Genomic DNA, 21,879 nt, shown 5'->3' with positions numbered 1-21,879 from the left:
TTTGTCGTGTGTGGGTAAAATACCGAATTACTAGTGACATGTGGCTTCTGGTAAACTGGTGGAAAGGAGATGTGTGGAGAAGTGGATTGTTTTTCATAGAGCCATCCAAAGGTTCAGTGCAACACAAGGAAAGTTGGCATTTCCCGGTGAAAGATGATAGTGGAAGTAGTAAGAGTGTTGGACCGGAACTGAGGAGGCTTGAGTTCTCATCCTTTTGGGCTAATTATTCTCAGCCTAATATCCTGTCATCCTAATTTGATTGTTGTGGAAACAAAACGGGGGCTAGACCATATTCAGTGTCTCAAAATCTTTAGAGAAAGAGTAATTAAATTAATAGATAAATATACAGAGATATAAATAAATATTTTTATTTTTAAAATGGTTTTGGACACCTGTGTGGTGGTGATCAGGGAGAAAGACTTGCTGTACACGACATAATAATTTCTGCCTGGTCTCTATTGACTGGATTATATCTGATCCTGAAGTTAAAAAAAACCTTCATTCTTTTCAAAATAAAACTGAAAGATTGGGAATAACACACTGGCTTCTGATCCATTTCCAAGCATAATGGCACCCTGGAATTTATTTTCCAAGGTAGTTTGTCCAGTGACACCTTTGCTTTCTTTTTGACACACTTCTGTTTTCCAGAATCTCTGTAGGAATCTCTGTTGGTTTTACCCGCTCCACTATGACCTTTCTCACTATGATGCTTCAAACTTCATGTTGTTTTGACTGGTTTTGATTTGAATGGCAAATAAAACAAACCCACTGTACTCAACATCCCGGCTTTGTCTGTGGCAAGCCTCAGAAGGAAGAACTTGGTGCAGGAAGACATCTTTCTCTTAAATTGATTTATACCCAATTCGTAGCTACTTTTTCTGCCTACAGTTTTACAGTACAATAAAGAGGGTGCATGCATCAGTGGTAGAGCATCTGCTCTGCTTATTGAGGATCTCAAGATTAGTCCTGGCATGTGTGGTTAAAGGATTGTCAGAGACAGCACTGGAAACCAAATTAGGAAAAGTTCCTTTTTGAGGGTGTAGTGTGGTGGGTCCTGGGATCCTTCAGCCACCATAACAATTGACCATTCCAACTGGGACATTATAGCATATGTAAACCCAGAAAGGGTTCTGACTGTGAAGAAATATCAGCCTGATACTCTGACTGCCAGAGTAGAATACAATGTGCAGACAGCAGATTTGGATCTACTAGTAGACCATATAGAGATTTGCATTTGGAATCACAGAAGTTTCTAAATGATTCAACGATAGGGAAAATCGAACAGTGTTTTTCTGCTGTATGCAGCTGTTCTAAGAAAGCTTGGGGGAAACTGGGTTCAAATTCCTGAAAGGTTAGAATCTGGTAAAAAAATCAAGTTCTTGGACTGAGCATATACCATATTGATTCTTCATTTTAAATATGTGGAACACCTCACAAACCATCACTTTGCATCTGCTTCTCATTGTTGGATTTTTTGGTTCTGGGAAAACACACACAGAGATAAAGCAAATCCGTCAGACTTGAAGTCTGCTGACCACTGGAATAAACAGTGAACTAACATTAGGGCCCAATCTAACACAGTTTTCTGTGCTCAGCAGATTTTTATACATATTCACATTGCTTTTACAACTATGTATGATTCTTTCCTTTTTTGTGTCAATTTGCGCTTTGAAAAGCACATTCCATAACAGGACTATATTTACGCATCCTGTTTTATTTGGCTAGGGTACATTTTAAAAAAAACCAACAGGAAGGTTTTATCCCAACGTCCATCAGTGCCCACGCCATTCTGCCTTCAGCAAATGTCTCCCTGAAATAAATCAATGGCAGCTTTGACTAAAGAGCACAAAATTCACCACTTGGTTATTATACTCTGAAAATGTTGCTCAAGGGGAGGCTTCTTTTCAGATTAATGCTTTAATGTAGTTTTGGACATGGGTGGGGGGGAAACATCCAGGGAGTAGAAATTAATCAGTAAGTAATGCAATCTCTTTGAAACAGTGTACATGATCAACAAATTGAGTTCTCAAATGTCAACAAGTACATTTAAATGTAATATTTGCCAAAGCGGTGGAGGGAAGCGAAAACAAAAAAGGGACCTGGAAGGATCAGTTACAAGAACCACCCCCTCTGTATTTTCCGATTGCTATAATATTCACGCATGCTTTATTGGAAAAGACCATAAATTTGAAAAATAGCAAAATTAAGCCTGGCTGCAATAGTAAAGCAAGGAGCTGGAAGCTTTTCCCTGTTTTATTTTGCTGGGGCAGCACTTTAGAGAGAGGCCATTTATAAGAAAGAGAACAGTACTTATATTAACATGGTGATTAATCAAGTTGGAAGGAAAGAGGAAACAAGTTGTGAATTGACTTCTGCAGTAATAAAAAGGAACACTCAATGATACTCTGTAAATAGGCAAGGAGCTGGTAAACAGTCCCTCACTGTGTCTTCGGAATTTTGGGTGTGCTAAATCAACTCTCGCTTTGACACCCCAGTCCAGCAAGAGAGTCCAGTGTGCAAGAGCCTGCTTTTACATATGGAGTCCTTTATTTAATTCAATGATCGCACACATACCCCAGGTACAGATGTGTGTCTGCTGTATCTCCAAAAATATGTTAGGGTTTGAATCTATAAACTTCAGTTTTTGCCCATGTCTTTAATCTATCTTGACTTTCTCAGGTCTAATAAACATGGCAGTAGTGGTTTCTTGGAAGCAGGGTCTTATTTATACAGTGCAAGAGCCACAAGTTTAGCTTGTATAGACATTAGTTTCCATTCCTGCTTCATTACATTTAAAATGTACTGCCCACTCTTTTGTTGTTGTTTAGTCACTAAGTCGTGTGTGACTCTTCGTGACCCCATGGACCAGAGTACGCCAGGCCCTCCTGTCTTCCACTGCCTCATGGAGTTGGGTCAAACTCATGTTGGTAGCTTCCGTAACACTGTCCAACCATCTCATCTTCTGTTGTTCCCTTCTCCTCCTGCCTTGACACTTTCCCAACATCAGGGTCTTTTCCAGGCAGTCTTCTCATGAGATGGCCAGTATTGGAGCCTCAGTTTCAGGATCTGTCGTTCCAGTGAGCACTCAGGGTTCATTTCCTTCAAAATGGATAGGTTTGTTCTCCTTGCAGTCCAGGGGAGTTGCAGTCCAGCATCACAATTCAAAAGCATCCATTCTTCGGTGGTCAGCCTTCTTTATGGTCCAACTCTCACTTCCATACAGACTATGCAGACCTTTGTCGGCAATGTGATGTCTCTGCTTTTTAAGATGCTGTCTAGGTTTGTCATCGCTTTCCTCCCAAGAAGCAGGCGTCTTTTAATTTCATGGCTGCTGTCACCATCTGCAGTGATCATGGAGCCCAAGAAAGTAAAATCTGTCACTGCCTCCATATCTTCCCCTTCTATTTGCCAAGAGGTGATGGGATCAGTGGCCATGATCTTAGGGGTTTTTTTAATGTTGAGGTTCAGACCATTTTTTGCGCTCTTCTCTTTCACCCTATTAAGAGGTTCTTTAATTCTCCCTCCCTTTCTGCCATCAGCATGGTATCATCTGCATATCTGAGGTTGTTGATATTTCTTCCGGCAATCTTAATTCCGGTTTGGGATTCATCCAGTCCTGCCTTTTGCATGATGTATTCTGCATATATGTTAAATAAGCAGGGAGACAATATATAGCCTTGTACTCCTTTCCCAATTTTGAACCAATCAGTTGTTCCATGTTGCTTTCTATCCCACATATAGATTTCTCAAGAGGTAGATAAAGTGGTCAGGCACTCCCATTTCCTTAAGAACTTGCCATAGTTCATTGTGGTCCACACAGTCAAAGGCTTTTGTGTAGTCAATGAAGCAGAAATCGATGTTTTTCTGGAACTCTCTGGCTTTCTCCGTAATCCAGCACATGTTGGCAATTTGGTCTCTATTTCCTCTGCCCCTTCGAAATCCAGCTTGTACTTCTGGGAGTTCTCGGTCCACATACTGCTGATGCCTACCTTGTAGGATTTTGAGCATAATCTTGCTAGCGTGCAAAATGAGTGCAATTGTACAGTAGTTGGAGCATTCTTTGTCACTGCCCTTCTTTGGGATTGGGATGTAGACTTATCTTTTCCAATCCTCTGACCACTGCTGAATTTTCCAAACTTGCTGGCATATTGAGTGTAGCACCTTAACAGCATCATCTTTTAAGATTTTAAATACTGTAGTTCAACTGGAATGCCATCACCTCCACTGGCCTTGTTGTTAGCCAGGCTTTCTAAGGCCCACTTGACTTCACTCTCCAGGATGTCTGGCTCAAGGTCAGCAACTACATTGTCTGGGTTGTCCGGGACATCCAGATCTTTCTGGTATAATTCCTCTGTGTATTTTTGCCTCCTCTTCTTGATGTTTTCTGCTTCTGTTAGGTCCCTCCCATTTTTGTCCTTTATCATGCCTGTCTTTGTACAAAATGTTCCTTTTAGCATCCCCAATTTTCTTCAACAGATCTCTAGTTTTCCCTTTCTATTATTTTCCTCTGTTTCTTTGCATTGTTCATTTAAGAAGGCCCTCTTGTCTCTCCTTCCTATTCTTTGGATGTCTGCATTCAATGTTCTGTAACTTTCCCTATCTCCCTTGCATTCTGTTTCCCTTGTCTCCTCTGCTATTTGTAAGGCCTTGTTGGAGAGCCACTTTGCTTTCTTGCATTTCCTTTTCTTTGGGATGGTTTTTGTTGCTGCCTCCTCTACAATGTTACAGGCCTGCATCCATAGTACTTCAGCCACTCTGTCCACCAAATCTAGTTCCTTAAATCTGAACTTCACTTCCGCTGTGTATTCGTAAGAGATTTGGTTTAGATTATACCTGACTAGACCAGTGGCTTTTCCTCCTTTCTTCTGTTTAAGCTGGAGTTTTGCTATAAGAAGCTGATGATTAGAGCTACAATCAGCTCCAGATCTTGTTTTTGCTGACTGTATAGAACTTCTCCATCTTTGGCTGCAGAGAATATAATCAATCTGATTTTGGTATCGCCCATCTGGTTATGTCCATGTGTAGAGTCGCCTCTTGTGTTTTTGGAACAGAGTGTTTGTGATGACCAGCTTGTTCTCTTGACAAAACTCTATTAGCCTTTGCCCTTTGTTTTGAACTTCAGGGCCAAACTTACCTGTTCTTCCTTTTATATCCCTACTTTAGCATTCCAATCCCTTATAATGAGAAGAACATCTTTCTTTGGTGTCAGTTTTAGAAGGTGTTGTAAGTCCTCATAGAATTGGTCAGTTTCAGCCTCTTCAGCATTGGTGGTTGGTGCATAAACTTGGATTACTGTGATGTTGAAAGGTCTGCCTTGGATTTGCATTGAAATCATTCTATCATTTTTGAGATTATATCCCAGTACAGTTTCTCGCACTCTTTTGTTGATTATGAGGGCTACTCCATTTCTTCTACAGGATTCTTGCCCACAGATGATAATCATCTGAATTGAATTTGCTCATTCCCATCCATTTTAGTTCACTGACGCCCAGGATATCAATTTTTATTCTTGCCATCTCCTATTTGACCACATCCAGCTTCCCAAGGTTTATAGATCTTGCATTCCAGGTTCCTATGCAGCATTTTTCTTTGCAGCATCGGGCTTTCTTTTCACTTCTAGGTGCGCCCACAGCTGAGCGTCCTTTCGGCTTTGGCCCAACCACTTCATTAGCTCTGGAGCTACTTGTCCTCCGCTGCTCCTCAGTAGCATATTGGACACCTTCCGACCTGAGGGTCCCATCTTCCAGCGTGATATCTTTTAGCCTTTTGTTTCTGATCATGGAGTTTTCTTGGCATAGATACTGGAGTGGCTTGCCAGTTCCTGTTCCAGGTGGATCATGCTTAGTCAGAACTCTCCACTATGACCTGTCCATCTTGGGTGTCCCTGCATGGCATAGCCCATAGCTTCTCTGAATTATTCAAGCCCCTTCGCCACGACAAGGCAGCAATCCATGAAGGGGCCCACTCTTTTAGTACACATGATAAATGCATTTATAATTTGGAACATGATTGTGATTAATGTGAAATACAAAAACAACTACTGTATACCTTGCTTTCTGGTCAATTCTTCCCTCTGTTGTCCTTCTCCTTATTTTCTTATTTTCTTTTTAGATTAAAGATTTTTTTTTAGCTATTTGGTACAGAAACATAGACTTATGTGCATCTGTATATCTACTGTGTATCTATAGGTGATAACGGTAACACCAGTAATGCAACAGTATCAATATTGTGCCATCCTTGCAAATCTGGATTTTCTTGATGTGAAGTACACAGATGTAGTTCGCCGGTCCCTTCTTCCAATGACTCTGAGACCATGTAGTTTGGCTGAACCCACACAGATGGCAGGGGAGGTACTTATCCAGCCATCGTTGTTCCAGGCCCTCTTAGCTGCCCTGTCTCCCATGGAGGTGTAATCAGGATTCTGGCTCTGCAGCCCTGTGCTACAGCCCAGCAAGCTATACCAGCTCTGTTATTATAGATACTGCCTTCCCCAAGTCTGGAAAATTACCCAGTTTCTTTTAAAAATGCCTTTTTCCTGGTTCTGCAGAGTAACTAACTGTCTGTTCTTCCAAATACTGCAAACTGATGGCCTGTGGTATAAAAACACACTCACCTGCTTATCTTTCTGCTGCCTTAATACCCACAAAAGAACATGAGGTAGTGGCAGGAGATACAGAAGAGGTTGCAATGTGTGCCATGTGATAAAAGTAACAGCTAAACTACAAAAAAAGTGAAAATTCCCCTTATTAAGTCACTGCAATAATGCAGCTATACCTTTATTATTAGAAAAAAGAAATTCAGTACAAATAGATAGTTATTTATCACTTGTTATTTCCAGGCTAAGTGTGAGACAAAGTGAGTGCAGGTTAGAAATTAATCTATGCACCACATCTTGGCAAAATCTGCTAAAAACAGTGGGATTTTGTTCCCCATGGATGTGTTTGGGAACGGGGCTTCAAGCGTAGCATAGGGCTAGGTAATATAATGGATACATGCATAGTTGAGAGGTGAAATTAATTAATGAGCTTCACTGTAAGCCTTGCTGTGCATGTTACCACTCTGATTCTATGCAGGTCATAGGCTGCATGTATGGAGTGTCAGTAGAGCTCTCTACAAGAAGCATTTATTTCATGGAAAGTACTTCTAATACATAATTCACTCCTAATTCTAGTATAGAATTACATTGTAGGAAGCTCTTTTAACATCCCTCTAGGTTAGTGGATCGTTGATGTGGTAACATTGGAGATAGCTTCCCAAGCCTGGATCAGTTGTCTTTGTATGGTTTTGTAAAGTTGCTTACCTAGTGCTGCTTTGCAGTGCCATCTCTCCATAAAGAGGTTTGCAAAGCTCTCTGTAGAACTGGAAAAGGAGCACTCCGATACATAACCATAGACAGAAGCATTATACCCTTGGTTACGTAGCAGGGAAACACAGGTCCTCACCTTTTTGTTTGTCCTAGCGTGGACACAGGAGATAACTTTTCTCCTCTAGGGTGTAAAAGACGGGTTTGTGAGTTCTTGTATGCCTTCTGTGCATTGAGCATGTAGCGCATGGGACATAGGAAAGAAGGAAGAGGGTTGCTATTGCTCTTTTACTCAAACTGTACATACAATTGTTGCAATGTTAACAATAATTTAGTATGCACATCTTATGTGTGAAGATGCCTGGACCACCTTCACTAATTAGAGCATGGGTTCCCAGCCTGTGGATTGCAATTCCCCAAGGGGAGGTCACAAAATGTTTTCTGGGGGCTCACCGTGGCTCCAGACATAAATCCAACAAGGCAGGGTGCAAGGCGTGGGTGAAAGGTGAAACCAAGTGGCATCGGGCAGGGGGCAGGACTCGAGACTTATGAGCCCGCTTAAGGAAGAGTGGCCAGCATTCTTCAAAAGGGCCTTCCACTGACTCCCCTCTTTCTAACTCAGCTCTCCCTTTCTGATTTCTTTCCCCCCTTTCCTTCTTTGTTGGCCTGGGAGGAGGAAGGAAAGGGAAAAGGAAAAGTAAACAGTTCAGTGGTGATGGTGCTGTTTTGGCAACTCTTTCACAGCTGGCTAGAGCAGGCAGAAAGAAGCTGGAGAGAAAAGCAACACTGTTTGTGGCCTGCCTCTCTTAAATCCTGGCCAGAATGGTAAATGCTAGTTCTTTGGGCTGTCATCAGAGAGGTGGTCGTGGTGGCGGAAGCAGGAATCTGGAAAGTTACCGACAGTTTGCTCAGGGAGGTGGAGGGTGGTACCACCTGCTACTGGAAAAGTCAGACCTTCAAAGATAGTCCCAAATTATTTTTACAGGGACATGTGTCAAATTTACTGGTAAAAATATAATACAACCAATGATGAGGCAGGTTACTTGGCTTTTATAAAAAGGGGTGTGTGACTCAAAAAAAAAAGGTTTGGAAACACTGAATTAGAGTATTATTTATTTATTTATTGGACTTATATACCGCCCCATAGCGCTACAAGCACTCTCCGGGCCGTTTACAATTTAATTATACAGGCTACACACTGCCCCCCCAGCAAGCTGGGTACTCATTTTACCGACCTTGGAAGGATGGAAGGCTGAGTCAACCTTGAGCCGGCTACCTGGGATTTGAACCCCAGGTCGTGAGCACAGTTTTAGCTGCAGTACAGCGTTTTAACCACTGCGCCATGAGGCTCATTTCAAAAATATCAAAATTATGCAGATACACTCCCTTCTTTTTAGCTCTAAACACTAAAATTTGGTGCATTTACAGTCAAAGAAATTCTTTTCCTAAGGAAAATCTAAGACCTGAACACATACATTTCTTCTTATAGGAGGGGGACATAAAGGTACCCAAAATTCAAATTTCAAATGTTCCTAAGAAACTGAAAACAAAATCTACATTTCAAAAAGCGAGCAAGTAGTATGTTCCAGATAATTATTTCCACATATGTACAAAGTGAACCTCCAGAAATAAAGGCATATACTTGCTTGAAAGCTGAAGCTTCGTCTGTTCGTAGCTCAGGGTAGACGTGTATCTGTTCAACTCATATTTGTGAATGAAACACTGTGTCCTACTTAGGGTCCTACTTAGGGTCCTACTTAGTCTTCAGTTTTCTGAAATGTTCTACTTATGTCAAAGCAGTAGCAAACAGAACTGTATTACAGAGCTTGCTGCTCAACAGAGCAAGGTCAGAGGTTGAGGGGCTAGCATGCACAGGAACCTAGACAAAGATGGAAAGTGATGGCTGACGGATTCTGGGAGTTGTAGTCCAAAAACAGTTGTGATATGGGGGCAGGGCCTGTGTACATACATGATGGGCTTGTTCTTCTTCAGGCTTTTTGCCTTTATGTGTTAGAGAGGAAGCTTGTGTAGCACTAGATTCTTGTAACCATGTCAACAAGTGAATGCACACTGAGTGTAAAGTATAAAGAGCTTCTGGATTTATGGTGCACATTTATTAGAATTATTCCCACTGTGTTGAGAGGTGCTCACTCACCGGTAAGCCTCTTTAGGACTGGAGCATGAACACTTATGTGCCTAGACTTTCATGTCTTTCTTGTTAAGATTAATCTGTTATCATTATAAAGCTCACACAAATCCAAATAAAATAGTTTTGTACCCATCCTAAATGTCCTAACTCCTTTAACAAATTAATAGTCTGCAAATTGTCAGAGGGGTTTATCCGTAGAGGGAATAGCAGGTGTAAATGCAGAAGATGCATAGATTTTCATAAACACCGAGTCTGAACATCTGCTTCAGCGAAAAGTTGTCTCATTTGTGAGAAAAAAAGGATATAAATCACTTGATAACTGTCAAGAAGGTCCTCAAAGTATTCTGTAGGCATGCTCCAAGCTGAAGTTAATGGGACTTACATCTGTAGATGGCTCTAAAAATTAAGGGATGTGACTGTTCTGAACATTAAATACTTTCATGTTTTGCACCGTTCCAGTTGCTGCTAATCATAAATTTGCATGTCACAAAACAATAGACCCACTAAAGGGATTGGAATATGTGCAGCAATAACTTTTTAGCTAAATACATTGCTGTTTTTGCTAATACAGTCTGGCTTAAGGTTCAGTTTAAACATTAAAGGAAAGCTGCTATACTGTGTAAATGTGCTCCAGCTTGTCCTGATGCTTAGAGTTTGGGGCAGTCTTTCCTAATTGTAACGTAACATCAGTGTATGCCTTATGCGTCTTTAAAGGCAGCCACAGCAGTTCCCCAGGTCCCTGATGCTCTTCTTGTATCCCCATTGTAGCCACTGCTTCAAATTTGCCGCTTTGTTCTCTGAGAGTGCTAGGTATCCCTTTTGTTAAGGGAGCCTGTCAAGGTGATGATGAACCAAACTTAGAAGAAATTCCACCTCAGGTCCCTAGTTGAGATGGTTTGGTGGATCATTTTTTGTCTGAACAGGTGTTTGGTGCTTCCCAAACCCACCTCCTTCGGCAGGCGCCCTCTCAGAGACAGTGCCCAGAGGAGGTGGGGCAGGGAAGCCAGGGTGCTGCCTTTGAGTGGGTGCCCACTGGAGAGGCAGGACTGGGAAGCACCAAACACCTGTTCAAATAAAAACCAACCCAGCATGAACCGTCTAACCAGTAGTTCGTGCCCATCTCTAGCCCCTAGAATTTGCACAAAACATTTGTGTCCCCCCTTTCCATGAAGTAACAAACCTTGTACACAGATGTGGCCCATACATGCTTGAAGCCAGCTGAGAAGGACTGAATGATTGTTTCAGAACAGGAGAATAACTCTTCCCAGGCTTCTAATTTTTAAGAAACACAACTCGAAGCATTTTAGTCTTGTGCAGTTGTACCATTTACTTAGAATTGTTCTCTTCGGTCAGCAGTGAAATCTCTCACTGTTGTTAGCAGAGAGGAGAAGATTATTGCAGTTCCTTGTCCTCACACACAGGATTTATATCCATGATTCCATTAATGCTTAGCTGCAATCCATAGCAGTGTGCTTCAAATCTCCTAGTTTTAGAATGTATGGTATCTATGTAATAGCACTTTTTTTGATACATGACAATTCAGAACCAATCCAGTGGCTTCTTGATAACTGCTTACTGAAGGCAGTCTAGTTTCAAGCATTCTGAATAACATTTGCCTTCCAGAAACAAATAGGCATGTAATTACTCTGTAATCACATAGTAATTAGTGTCTACTATGCCTATATTGCATAATTATATGCCCTGCAAATTACATGGAAATTATTCTTGGATTTAGTATGCATTTCTGCACACTGTATTGTAGACAAAATAAACTTGGTCTTTAATATATAATTATAACTTCCATGATGCTGAAGTTCTGTAGAACATTACAGTGATCGTTTGCAAATTATTTCATTTTGCATTGGCTTGGAGTTGGTGTGATCCTCAGAGTTCCACAGTGGGACAACAAGAACTGATGCAAATAATGCCTGAAGCAGTGTTGCCCATGACCTGAAGGTGTAAAGCTATAGCAATAATAAAGGTGGGACTTTGACTCAAGCAGAATTCATTCTATACATCTAAACCCCTGTGAATTCAGATACACTTGGATCACCCTGTACTGTTCTGGATTGTGTGAGTGCTTCCATGCAAGAACCTGTCATGTACAAGCCTTCATTTCCACTGGATCATCTTGTGAACCCTTCATCCTACTTAGTAGATAATTTGCACCATTGGCCAATCAATAGACCCAAAGCAATGAACTTATTGTCTCCTGTGGTCATTTAACTAGTGCCAATGATTTTTGAGATGTAGGTGATACCATTATTGTACCATTAAGAAAATAAAACAGAAACTCTTTATGTTTCAAATGAAATGGAAAAGGGGAGAGGAAAAGGGGAAATCAGATTGATAGTCACCACTGAACCATTGAATCTTGCAGACTGCAGGCTATAGCTGTCTCCACATAAGAAGCTGTGTGTGGCCCCCAACAGTGGCCATGAAATTTTCAGGATCTTAATATAAACATATTACTTTGGAGCTACCCACGAGAACTTGGGGCAGAGTCTGAGAAACATGAATTATCATCAAAAGCTCGCTCTATTTTCTGTTTTATTTTCTTAATGGTCCAATAAAGGCATCACCTATTCCTACATTTGTATTGTTTTGAGGACCATGTGGCCTTCTCCTGATTTTTTAAGTGACATTAATATTGAGAATAGTAATCATTCTGGTTCTCTTCCCCTCCCCCCCTTTTTTTATACAGTGGAGCCTGCCATTTCAAAAGGAAACAACTGTTTGGATGCAGCAAAAGCCTGTAACCTAAACGATACCTGCAAGAAATTCCGGTCGGCTTACATAACCCCTTGTACCAGCAGTGTGTCTAGTGATGTCTGCAATAAGCGAAAGTGTCATAAGGCCCTGAGGCAATTTTTTGACAAAGTCCCCCCGAAGCACAGTTATGGGATGCTCTTCTGCTCTTGCCGAGATGTGGCGTGTACAGAGAGGAGGCGGCAGACTATTGTCCCTGCATGTTCATACGAGGACAGGGAGAAACCAAACTGCTTGAATTTGCAAGAGACTTGCAAGACGAATTACATCTGCAGGTAAGATAACATATGGCAGTGGGATGATTAATGTGTTGGTAGAAAGAACCTTTGGAGCTGCTGAAATTGCTATGGATGGAAAGTAGCATTTTTGCAGAGGAATAGGATGGTTGGAAGAGAGAGTGTGACATCTTCAATACAGTAATAAAAACATCTAGTTAAACCTGCATTTCATTAAAGCTTCCATTTTCTTCAAAAACCTAAGAGGGAAAGAGAGAGAGAGACCCCCATTATATATATAATAAACCAGAACATTTTTTTTTCAGTCAGACTTCTGCAGCTAATCTTTTCATGGGAGATAATAATGAAAGAAGTCTTAATTACATGTTTTAAAAAATTGAGAAGGTGAAAGAATTAATTTGTACTGTTGACAATTGTAAGTAGTTTTCTGAACAATTTGCAGTTCCTTGGGGGGCAGCTGTTTAGTCTGGATCCTTGACATACATAAGAGGTTGAAATAGAAAGGATTTATTTCATTCCTGTATTAGAAATGACTCTCTGAGTATCAGCTGGGTGTAGCTGAAGAATTCAGTAAGCTTAGTCATTGTAACAGGTAGAGGTGTTCATAAACCTACCCTTTCTGTTTCCCCCAAAATAATACCTAACCTGAAAATAAGCCCTAGTATGATTTTTCAGGATGCTCATAATATAAGCCCTAGTTAAGTGAAACCTTTGTGCAGCAATCAGAAGATGACATGACTATAAAACAAAATATCCCCTGAAAATAAGCCCTAATGGGTTTTTGGAGCAAAAATTAATATTATTTTCGGGAAAACACGGTATGAATCTTAACACAGTATGATTGTCCTACTAGCATTCTCCTACCACAGTCAATGATGTTTTCAACTTTATAGTCATATCCTAAGCATGCATTGGATTTCTCATGTTGTACATGAAATATCTACAACTCCAATGGGCCTGTTGTTCATCTTTGTTCAGTAAAATTTTGATTCTGGGCATATTCATATTACTCTTAGAAAATGTGTCTTCAAAATGTATGCACACACTCTAGGTCCTTCTTCTCTCTACTGCAACAGATTGAATTTAAGGATCAGCACATACAAAAAAATTATTGCAGACTAGAAATTGACTTCATCCTTGAGGGAGACCATTAATCTGGGCTCTGCCGTACCAGTAAGGCTATGTAAGAATTGTAGGTTATGAGGCTAACTACCTTGAATTGTATTGTATTCATGTACATTGCCTCCATTACATTGGAACAGAGCTTGAAAAAGAGACTTCGTTATTCTGTTGCTCTCAGAATTCTTCAGCCAACATAGCTGCTAATGTAGGTGGGCCATGGACATAGGAGGAACAGATGAAAAAGACCAGAAGAAGGTTCATGTCGGCCCACTTTTGTTACAGGGGTGCTGCATGCTGTATCAGCTGTCTTACCATCCACAGACAAAGTCCCCTTATCAGGAGAAAGGTGGCCTATAAATAAGGCAAATAAATATCAAATAGCATGTTTCTATCAGGCAACCTGGGAAGTCTTTATCATCGGTCTCATGACTGTGGATTATAGGGTTCCTTGTTCACTGTCAAATAGATGAAGCCAGCAATGGAATCAAACCAGTGTAGGAACTGAGGAACAATTCTCCATGAAAACTGTTTTTGTTGGGTATAGCCTGTTTTATGCTTGAAGTGCAACTTTTATGAATGGCCTCTTGTGACACCTTCCCCTCAGCAGCGTCTTTCAGAATCCACATTGTCCCGTGATTTAGTCACAAACTAGCATTCCTTTGCAATATAAATCATTTGAAAGGTCTGCATTTCTTTATGTGCCAATTCTGCTGATTCACACAGTCCTAAAAAAAGACAGCTCCCAACCTGGAGTTGTATGCCTCCTGGTGCTGTTCACTCCTCTGTTTGCCTGTTACAGTTTGAATGACAACATGTTTTCCTGAATAACTACCGGAGTTCCCCTTCATTCCTCGTTTTTTGAAAAGCGGGAAATGAAAGGGTTAATGAAGACGGCCTTTATGTTTTGAATCAGCCACATGAAGTATTTCCTTTGAGTGCCATCATTACTTCTTGTGCTGTCTTCATTCATTTCAGCTTCCAAGTTTCTTAATGCTATTTCATTTTCTCACTTTTCACTCATCTTCCCTGACTTTACGCCTTTCGTTCTCCATCATCGCACAACCCGGCTGCTTGGTCAAAAAATGTTATTACTAGTTTTTGAAAGCAATGGGAGTATGAAAATGGATTTCTTTGCAGATTTCCGAATGCATTTCTCTATTCCATTTCTGCTCAACAGGTTATACCTCTTGACAGCTTGGCTGTTTGGGGTAATTGTCGGGGGACTGGCTCTTCCTTGCTTGTTTATCCCCTGATTGCTGGAGTGTTGCATGGTGCCTAGCATGTGCAAGTGAGACCATGCAGACCAGATGCCACATTTAGGATGTTGGTATTTTCTCATATTGCTAGAAACATAATATTTTTTCAATGAAACCTAATTTGGAGCTGGCAGGACAGGGGCAGATAAACTCAGGCATTTCCCAGTTAGCATTATTATTATTAGTTTTATTTATATGCCCCCTTTCTCCCAACGAGGAGTCCAAAGCAGCTCACAACATTAAAATTCACACAATGTGTAAGTTAAATATTAAAAGACAAATTGAACAATATAGGATTTAAAATAAAATTAAAAGATTAAAACATGAAAACATGAAAAAGATTTAAATTATCTGCTATGTGGTTCAGGGATTGAGTTATAATTGTTAAAAGCCTGCCTGAAGAGATGGGTCTTGCATTCTGTTTTCAATATTGTCTACCTTGGACACTGTTAATCTCTTCAAGAGTTCAGGGCATGATGTGCAGGGCTGGCCCTATCGTAAGGCACACTGAGGCAGCCACCTGAGGCAACAAATGGTGGCTGGGGAATAGTCTTCTAGCCATTATTCTTCAGTTACCCTTTAGTTAGAAAACTATGCTTGCCACAGGACAGATTTGTCTTGTGCCCCCTAAGCTAGCCTACTGCCCTCTGGTGTGGTAGAGGACGCTGTCCCTTTGCCAGTGGTGACATAAAATTCATCTGCTGCTCCTCTTCATGCCAGTATGAGGGCTGGGGTGTGGCCCTGTTGTTTGCCTCAGGGAGCAAAACATCTTAGTTCCGCTGTTTTTCAGCAAGCAAACTATACCATTGCTCACCTCCCACCACAGCTGAGTTTACCAGGCCATTACTGGACCCTCCAAAGAGGTCAACTATAGGTGTGAATGCACCTGGGGCGGCCCCCTAGCCCCACCACCATAGCTGCTGCTGCTGAAGCAGAAGCGTATGCAGGTCATGGGATGACTGCACTTCAGGGATAATACTGGGTAAGATGCCATAGCCTCTCCATTTACAGGGAAGGATGAGGGCAGGGCTGTGAATAAAAAGAAAGCTAGAGTTTGGAGAACCTTTAAAACCTGTCTGGGCTGCACTTGATAGCCAGGATAGGAACCACAACATAGCCTGGTTGGCAGGGCAGCCCAGGCAAGTCCAGAGGAGTGGGTGCCCTACTGTCCACCCTTCATGGAGGACCTCCTGACACATTTGAATGGAGTACCACGGGCAGAGGCCACAAAGTCCAAACCTAGTTGAATAGACTTTGGCCATTAAGTTCCCTTCCAGTGGGAAGTGTTCAACCCTTGTAAATGCCTTGCAGGTGACACCCAATGAAGTAACCAGGTTGCAATTGCTGCTTCATGAGAAAACAAGGGGAAAGATCTACTCAGCACCTCTAATTACCTGTTTCTTGAATACGGCATGCCTGCCCAGTTCCTGAACTTCCATTGTGCAGGTTAGCCAGCAAGCTAACCTGCACAAAACCTTCCGAGACCTAACATCATAAAAGTGGGCAACTTGGAAGGACCACAATCTGCTAGGGTGGAGGCGGAGATGATACTCACCTCTGTGGCATAACATATAGCAGTATATATCGTCCATAGGCAGATCATGGTCCAAGGGAGGTTCACACCATATTTCTGACCATAAGGTTGCATCGTCAGTCCAAAAACACTTTCTCCCCATCTTTCTCACCTGTGTTCTAAAGCTAGCTAGATAATCGCCATACCTCACAACTACTTTCAGAGCAGCTGAGTAAAGCAGAGTGTGGTGCTTATACACGATACCACCACCAAGTGCTTAAAGCTCTCTCTGGGCAGTTTACAATTTAATTATGCGGGCTACACATTTTGGGTACTGAGTTTATCGACCTCGGAAGGATGGAAAGTTGAGTGATCCTCGAGCCAACTACCTGAGCCCAGAATCAAACTCAGGTCATAAGCAGAGTCTTCACTGTAGTACTGCATTTAACCCGCGTGTCACGAGTACACATATTTTTATACTCTGTTGTTTCCACGGACATTTTGGCAAATTTAACTGCATTGTACAGTTATTCTGGAGCTGAAAAGAAGACCCACCAGCTGCAAGAGTGGAGGCTATTTCCGTAGTGCCGTCACGATTCAACTTAAGGATAGTCTCAGGTCCAACAAAACATCACTAATGACTTTTTAGGGATATTTGGTACCCTTTACGTTATCCTGGTTATGCTTCCTAGGAGCTAGACTGCTGATGGCGGACTAATGAAATCATATTGCAAAGTCCAGCAAGTATGGGCCTTGCATGAGTACTCTTCAATTTAACTTAGATGGAAATGATTTTCATAGACTTGTCCCTGGGAAAGCTCTATAGCTAACAGTACTACTTGTGCACACAGAACTTGTTCATTTTGGCTGGGTTTTAGGACTTGCAAGGTAGAGAGAGACTCATGGCATGAAGATCTCAATCATTTGACCTAGATACAAATGCCAAAATCATCTTGCATAACTTACATAAGAATTCAGAAATTGCTGTCACCTGCAGTGGTGAGATCCAGAATACAAATAAGAACTTTTAATTAGTATGTGCTGATTGGAGTCCTGTTTTCACATGCAAAGCCACCTAACACACACACACACATGAAGAGAATAATTGTTATTGTTGTTGTTCCTAGAGTTCATTGTGCACCATCAAGTTGATTCTGTCTTATGGTTACCCTCCCAGGGTTTTCTACGTAGAGCAGTACTTCCTAGTCTTGGGTCACCCGATGTTCATGGACTGCAACTCCCAGAAATCTTGGACAGTACAGCTAGTGGTGAAGATTTCTGGGACTTTTAGTCCAGGAACATATGGGGACCCAAGGCTGGCAGCCACTGAGGTAGAGAATAAGAAATAGTTTACCATCCTGTTATTCTAGGGATGCTCTTGGACTGTACCGACTAATTATTTTCCCAGGAAGCAGAGTGAATCATGATCTTTGGCTCCACAGCAAAGTACATAACTCACCAAGCCATTCAACTAGTTAGGACTCTGAGGAGCAGCTGCTAAATTAAAGAGTCCCTACATTCATTCCAAGCAGCACTGCTACATGTGTCATCATTTCCCCTATGCTTGTGTAAGCTATGCAAGAGGATTTTGGCCAGAGATTCCTAAAGTGGCAGATTCTGTGTTCTTTGCCTCTCTTGATACTCCCTGCTTTAAATGTGTTCTCACTGCTTATTCTTAATTTATCATTTCTTTGAAGGCTCTTTATCCCACTCTCCATTATGATCAGACCTAATGTCTACTACATTGGAAGAAGAGTCTTAATGAGCTGACTTTGTAGCAGAGCTGCTGATGTCCTTACTTCCCTCCCTTTTCAGCAGCCCTCCTGTAAAAGCTGTATAAGGCTTATCAAATAACTGTGTTTTTGGGTTTTCCCATTTGGTAGAAGGATGAAATGATGTTCCCAGTGTCCCCCTGCTGTGATCTAAAACTGTGATATCTGTTTAGTAGTTGTAGAGATTAAATGAAAATAATTATGTGCAGTGGCCTCCAGACACTTTGTCGGAGGCTGAGATGTTTGTTTAATTTTGTTTCCGGATTGAAGGAAGTAAATCAGCTGAATAACACTTAAAAGACAAGTTTGGTAACTCTGGTGATCCCTGGCCTTGGAAAGATAATTACCTAGTTACACACCAAACATATAAAAACAATAAATTGAGCAGATTGCACACAGGATATTTAAAAGCCCATTTCTAAGGTCCTAGAGTTCCTTCGCTGGCTTTCTGTGTGCTCTCAATGTCTGTTAAGAGGAAATGGACTTGCAAATGCTGACATGCAAAACTATCTGCCAGCTTATGATTCTTTAGTCATCCACAAACACTTTTTCTTCGAGTGGATTGTATCTTCAGTGCAAAAGGACTGTTCTCTGTATTACAGCGTGAAACTATGGCTGGGAGGACAAGCCATCTTCTCTATTTCCCCCCCCCCCCTTCTTCATTCATACCTTTCAGAGTAAATAATATTGTTGATAGAATTGTAATGTTAGACAAATCCAAATTAAGTCTTAATTATTTGCAGACAAGACGGAGCTGTATTTTACCCATCAGCACAGGTTAAAAAGGTAAAGGTAAAGGTTCCCCTTTTTTGTCCAGTCGTGTTCGACTCTAGGGGGCGGTGCTCATCCCCGTTTCCAAGCCATAGAGCCAGCGTTTTGTCCGAAGACAATCTTCCGTGGTCACATGGCCAGTGCGACTTAGACACGGAATGCTGTTACCTTCCCACCGAGGTGGTCCCTATTGATCTACTTGTATTTGCATGGTTTCGAACCACTAGGTTGGCGGGAGCTGGGACAAGCGACGGGCACTCACTCCGTCGCGTGGATTCGATCTTACGACTGCTGGTCTTCTGACCCTGCAGCACAGGCTTCTGCGGTTTAGCCCGCAGCGCCACCACGTCCCTTTTTTTCAGCACAGGTTACATGATGTTTTTCTTTTCGGGAAAATCTCTGTAATTCTTCAGTGACACACAGAATTCTAGACCAGTCTGGCGAAGTTACAGTGTGATACATTCAACTACAAACATAAGAAATTATTTACTGTGGGAGGATCAAATTGTGACCCACCAGATGAGCTGTAATGCACGTTGGTCCTGTCCAGCATAGTTAATGATGAGGAATACTGGGAGTTGAACTGCGATCTAGAAATATTGTCTGTTTTGATTGGATTGTGAATTTTTCCAAGTTGAGAGTATAATTTATACAATGTTTATATAGTATTCCCCCTTTGGGCTCCCTCCCTGATTTTTTTTTCTGACTTGCCATGAGATATAGGAAAGTGCTGGTGGTACGATTTTATTTGGGTGTCACTTATTTCCATCTATAACAGTTCTGTGAAGGACATCAATGTGACAAACCCAGACCTACTGGGATATACCACAGTTTCACTAAGCTGCCACCAACCATTCCCTATAAGAAGTCACACAGACCAGGGATGGATTTTTAACAAATAAAAGAACAAGGTTTATTAAATAACACACATGGAAAATAAAATGATCAGGTGAATAAGATACAGTAACGTGGCTTAGTCTCACTCATACATACACACAGTTTGGTTCACACAGAACACTTAACTTGAAGCACAGACCCTGAACCTATCAGTTCTGGCTAACCATACAGACACCTGAACCTATCAGGTTGGTACTGACTGACACACAGTAGTACCCTGTCTGACACACAGACTCCCACTCAAGCTTCTTCTCTCAGCTCTTCCAGCTTCTCCTCCTTCACACAAGCTCCACATATATATACAGTACAGCCCCTCCTCCTGATGTCCCGCCTTCCACTCCCCATAGGATGGAACTTTCCCTCCAAACCCATGACAGACAGGTAACATCAGTGCTGTATGTAACACCTCCCCTCTTTATAAGTTGTTTTGTAGGGGGAAAGCTAAGGTGCTTTTCACCAAAAAACAACCTGGACCCAAAACAAACAAAAACAGTCATATAATAACATACAATACCATACTTACTTATACTTACACTCCATTAGGCATTTAAACATTTACCATTAACAATACATCAAGTTACCTTTATTCATACAAACCAATCATGTGTAATAAACAGGTACATTTAACTTTTTGTCATCAAAATATATACATAGTCCATGTTTCTTTCGCCGTCTTCATTCTTCAGGTCTTCTTGACAAGGCGTCAGCAACACAGTTCACTGACCCTCTGACCACCTTCACTTCAAAGTCATAGTCTTGCAGATTTAAAGCCCACCTCATAAGTTTACTATTGTGGGTTTTCATTGTCTTTAACCATTGCAGTGGTGAATGGTCAGTGCACAGAATAAAATGTCTTCCCCAGATGTAAGGCTTGGCCTTCTGGATCGCGTAGACTATGGCCAGACACTCCTTTTCCACGGTTGCCAAATGTCTCTCACCTTTCTGGACTTTCCTACTCAGGTAGGACACTGGATGCTGGTCACCATTCTCATCCTCCTGGCAAAGAACTGCTCCTACCCCGCTGTTAGACGCATCGGTGTAGATGATAAACTCCCGGTCGAAGTCTGGAGCACGCAGCACTGGATAGTTGATGAGCGCCTGCTTCAACCTCTGGAACGCCTCCTCACAGTCGCTGGTCCACGGGATGCGGTCATCAGTCTTCTTCCTCGTCAGATCGGTCAGCGGAGCCGCAATCTCGCTAAACCTCGGGATGAACTTTCTGTAGTAGCCCACCAACCCAAGAAATGATTTGACTTTTTTCTTGGTGTTGGGTCTAGGCCAATCACGAACGGCTTCTATTTTGGCCTCTAGGGGTTTTATCACTCCTCCCCCTACCATGTGACCCAAGTATTTTATTTCTGGGCTACCCAGCTGCAGTTTGTTTTCTTTGCAGAGCCTAGGCCAAAGCACTTCCTCCCCTGGGTCAAAGTGCCTCTCTCTAGCTTTGTGGTCATACCATGTTTTCTGTCTGACCTTCTGAGCTTGCAGGTTTTCTGCTGCCAGCTCTAGGTTTCTCTTTAGGTCATTCATCAAGGTGTCTATGTATGTCACAACGTCTTGTGGGTCATCCTGGGTGATCTGCTCCCAATTTTGTTTGATCAAATCAAGGGGCCCTTTCACCCTTCTCCCAAATAAAAGTTCAAACGGACTGAACCCGGTACTGGCTTGTGGCACTGATCGATAAGCAAACAAAAGGGATTGCAGCTTCTGGTCCCAATTGTTTGGATTCTCTGCCAAGTAAGCCCTAATCATGCGCATTAGAGTCCCATTGAACTTCTCAGTTAACCCATTACTTTCGGGGTGATAGGCAGTGGTTTCCTTGTGTTTAATTCCACAGATTTGCCATAAGCGTTTCATGAGCTTCGATGTGAACGATGCGCCCAAATCTGTGATTATTTCTGAGGCAAATCCCATCCTGGACATATACCCCACCAAGGCATCTGCCACTGTGTTAGTTTCAATGTTAGTCAAGGGAATGGCTTCAGGGTACCTCGTGGCATGGTCCACAATGGTGAGAATGAACCTGTTCCCCCTCTTTGTGGCCTTGGGCAAAGGTCCCACAATATCCACCCCTATGCATTTGAACGGAGT

General features: G+C 41.9%; 1 protein-coding gene across 3 annotated transcripts in view; it reads left to right on the top strand.

Moving 5' to 3' along the window:
- GFRA1 (GDNF family receptor alpha 1) overlaps positions 1-21,879 on the top strand; it is a 251,153-nt gene that overhangs the window by 130,620 nt on the left and 98,654 nt on the right. For all 3 annotated transcript variants that reach the window (XM_072995505.2, XM_020779955.3, XM_020779954.3), the window contains exon 4: positions 12,157-12,496. In XM_072995505.2, coding sequence (XP_072851606.2) covers positions 12,157-12,496 — 340 coding nt within the window. The remainder of the gene's footprint in view (positions 1-12,156; positions 12,497-21,879) is intronic.

Source organism: Pogona vitticeps, chromosome 3 (genome assembly GCF_051106095.1).
Source record: "Pogona vitticeps strain Pit_001003342236 chromosome 3, PviZW2.1, whole genome shotgun sequence".
Taxonomy (NCBI): Eukaryota; Metazoa; Chordata; class Lepidosauria; order Squamata; family Agamidae; genus Pogona; species Pogona vitticeps.
Note: the sequence above shows the minus strand (reverse complement) of the source record. Positions and strands in the feature narration are given on the sequence as shown.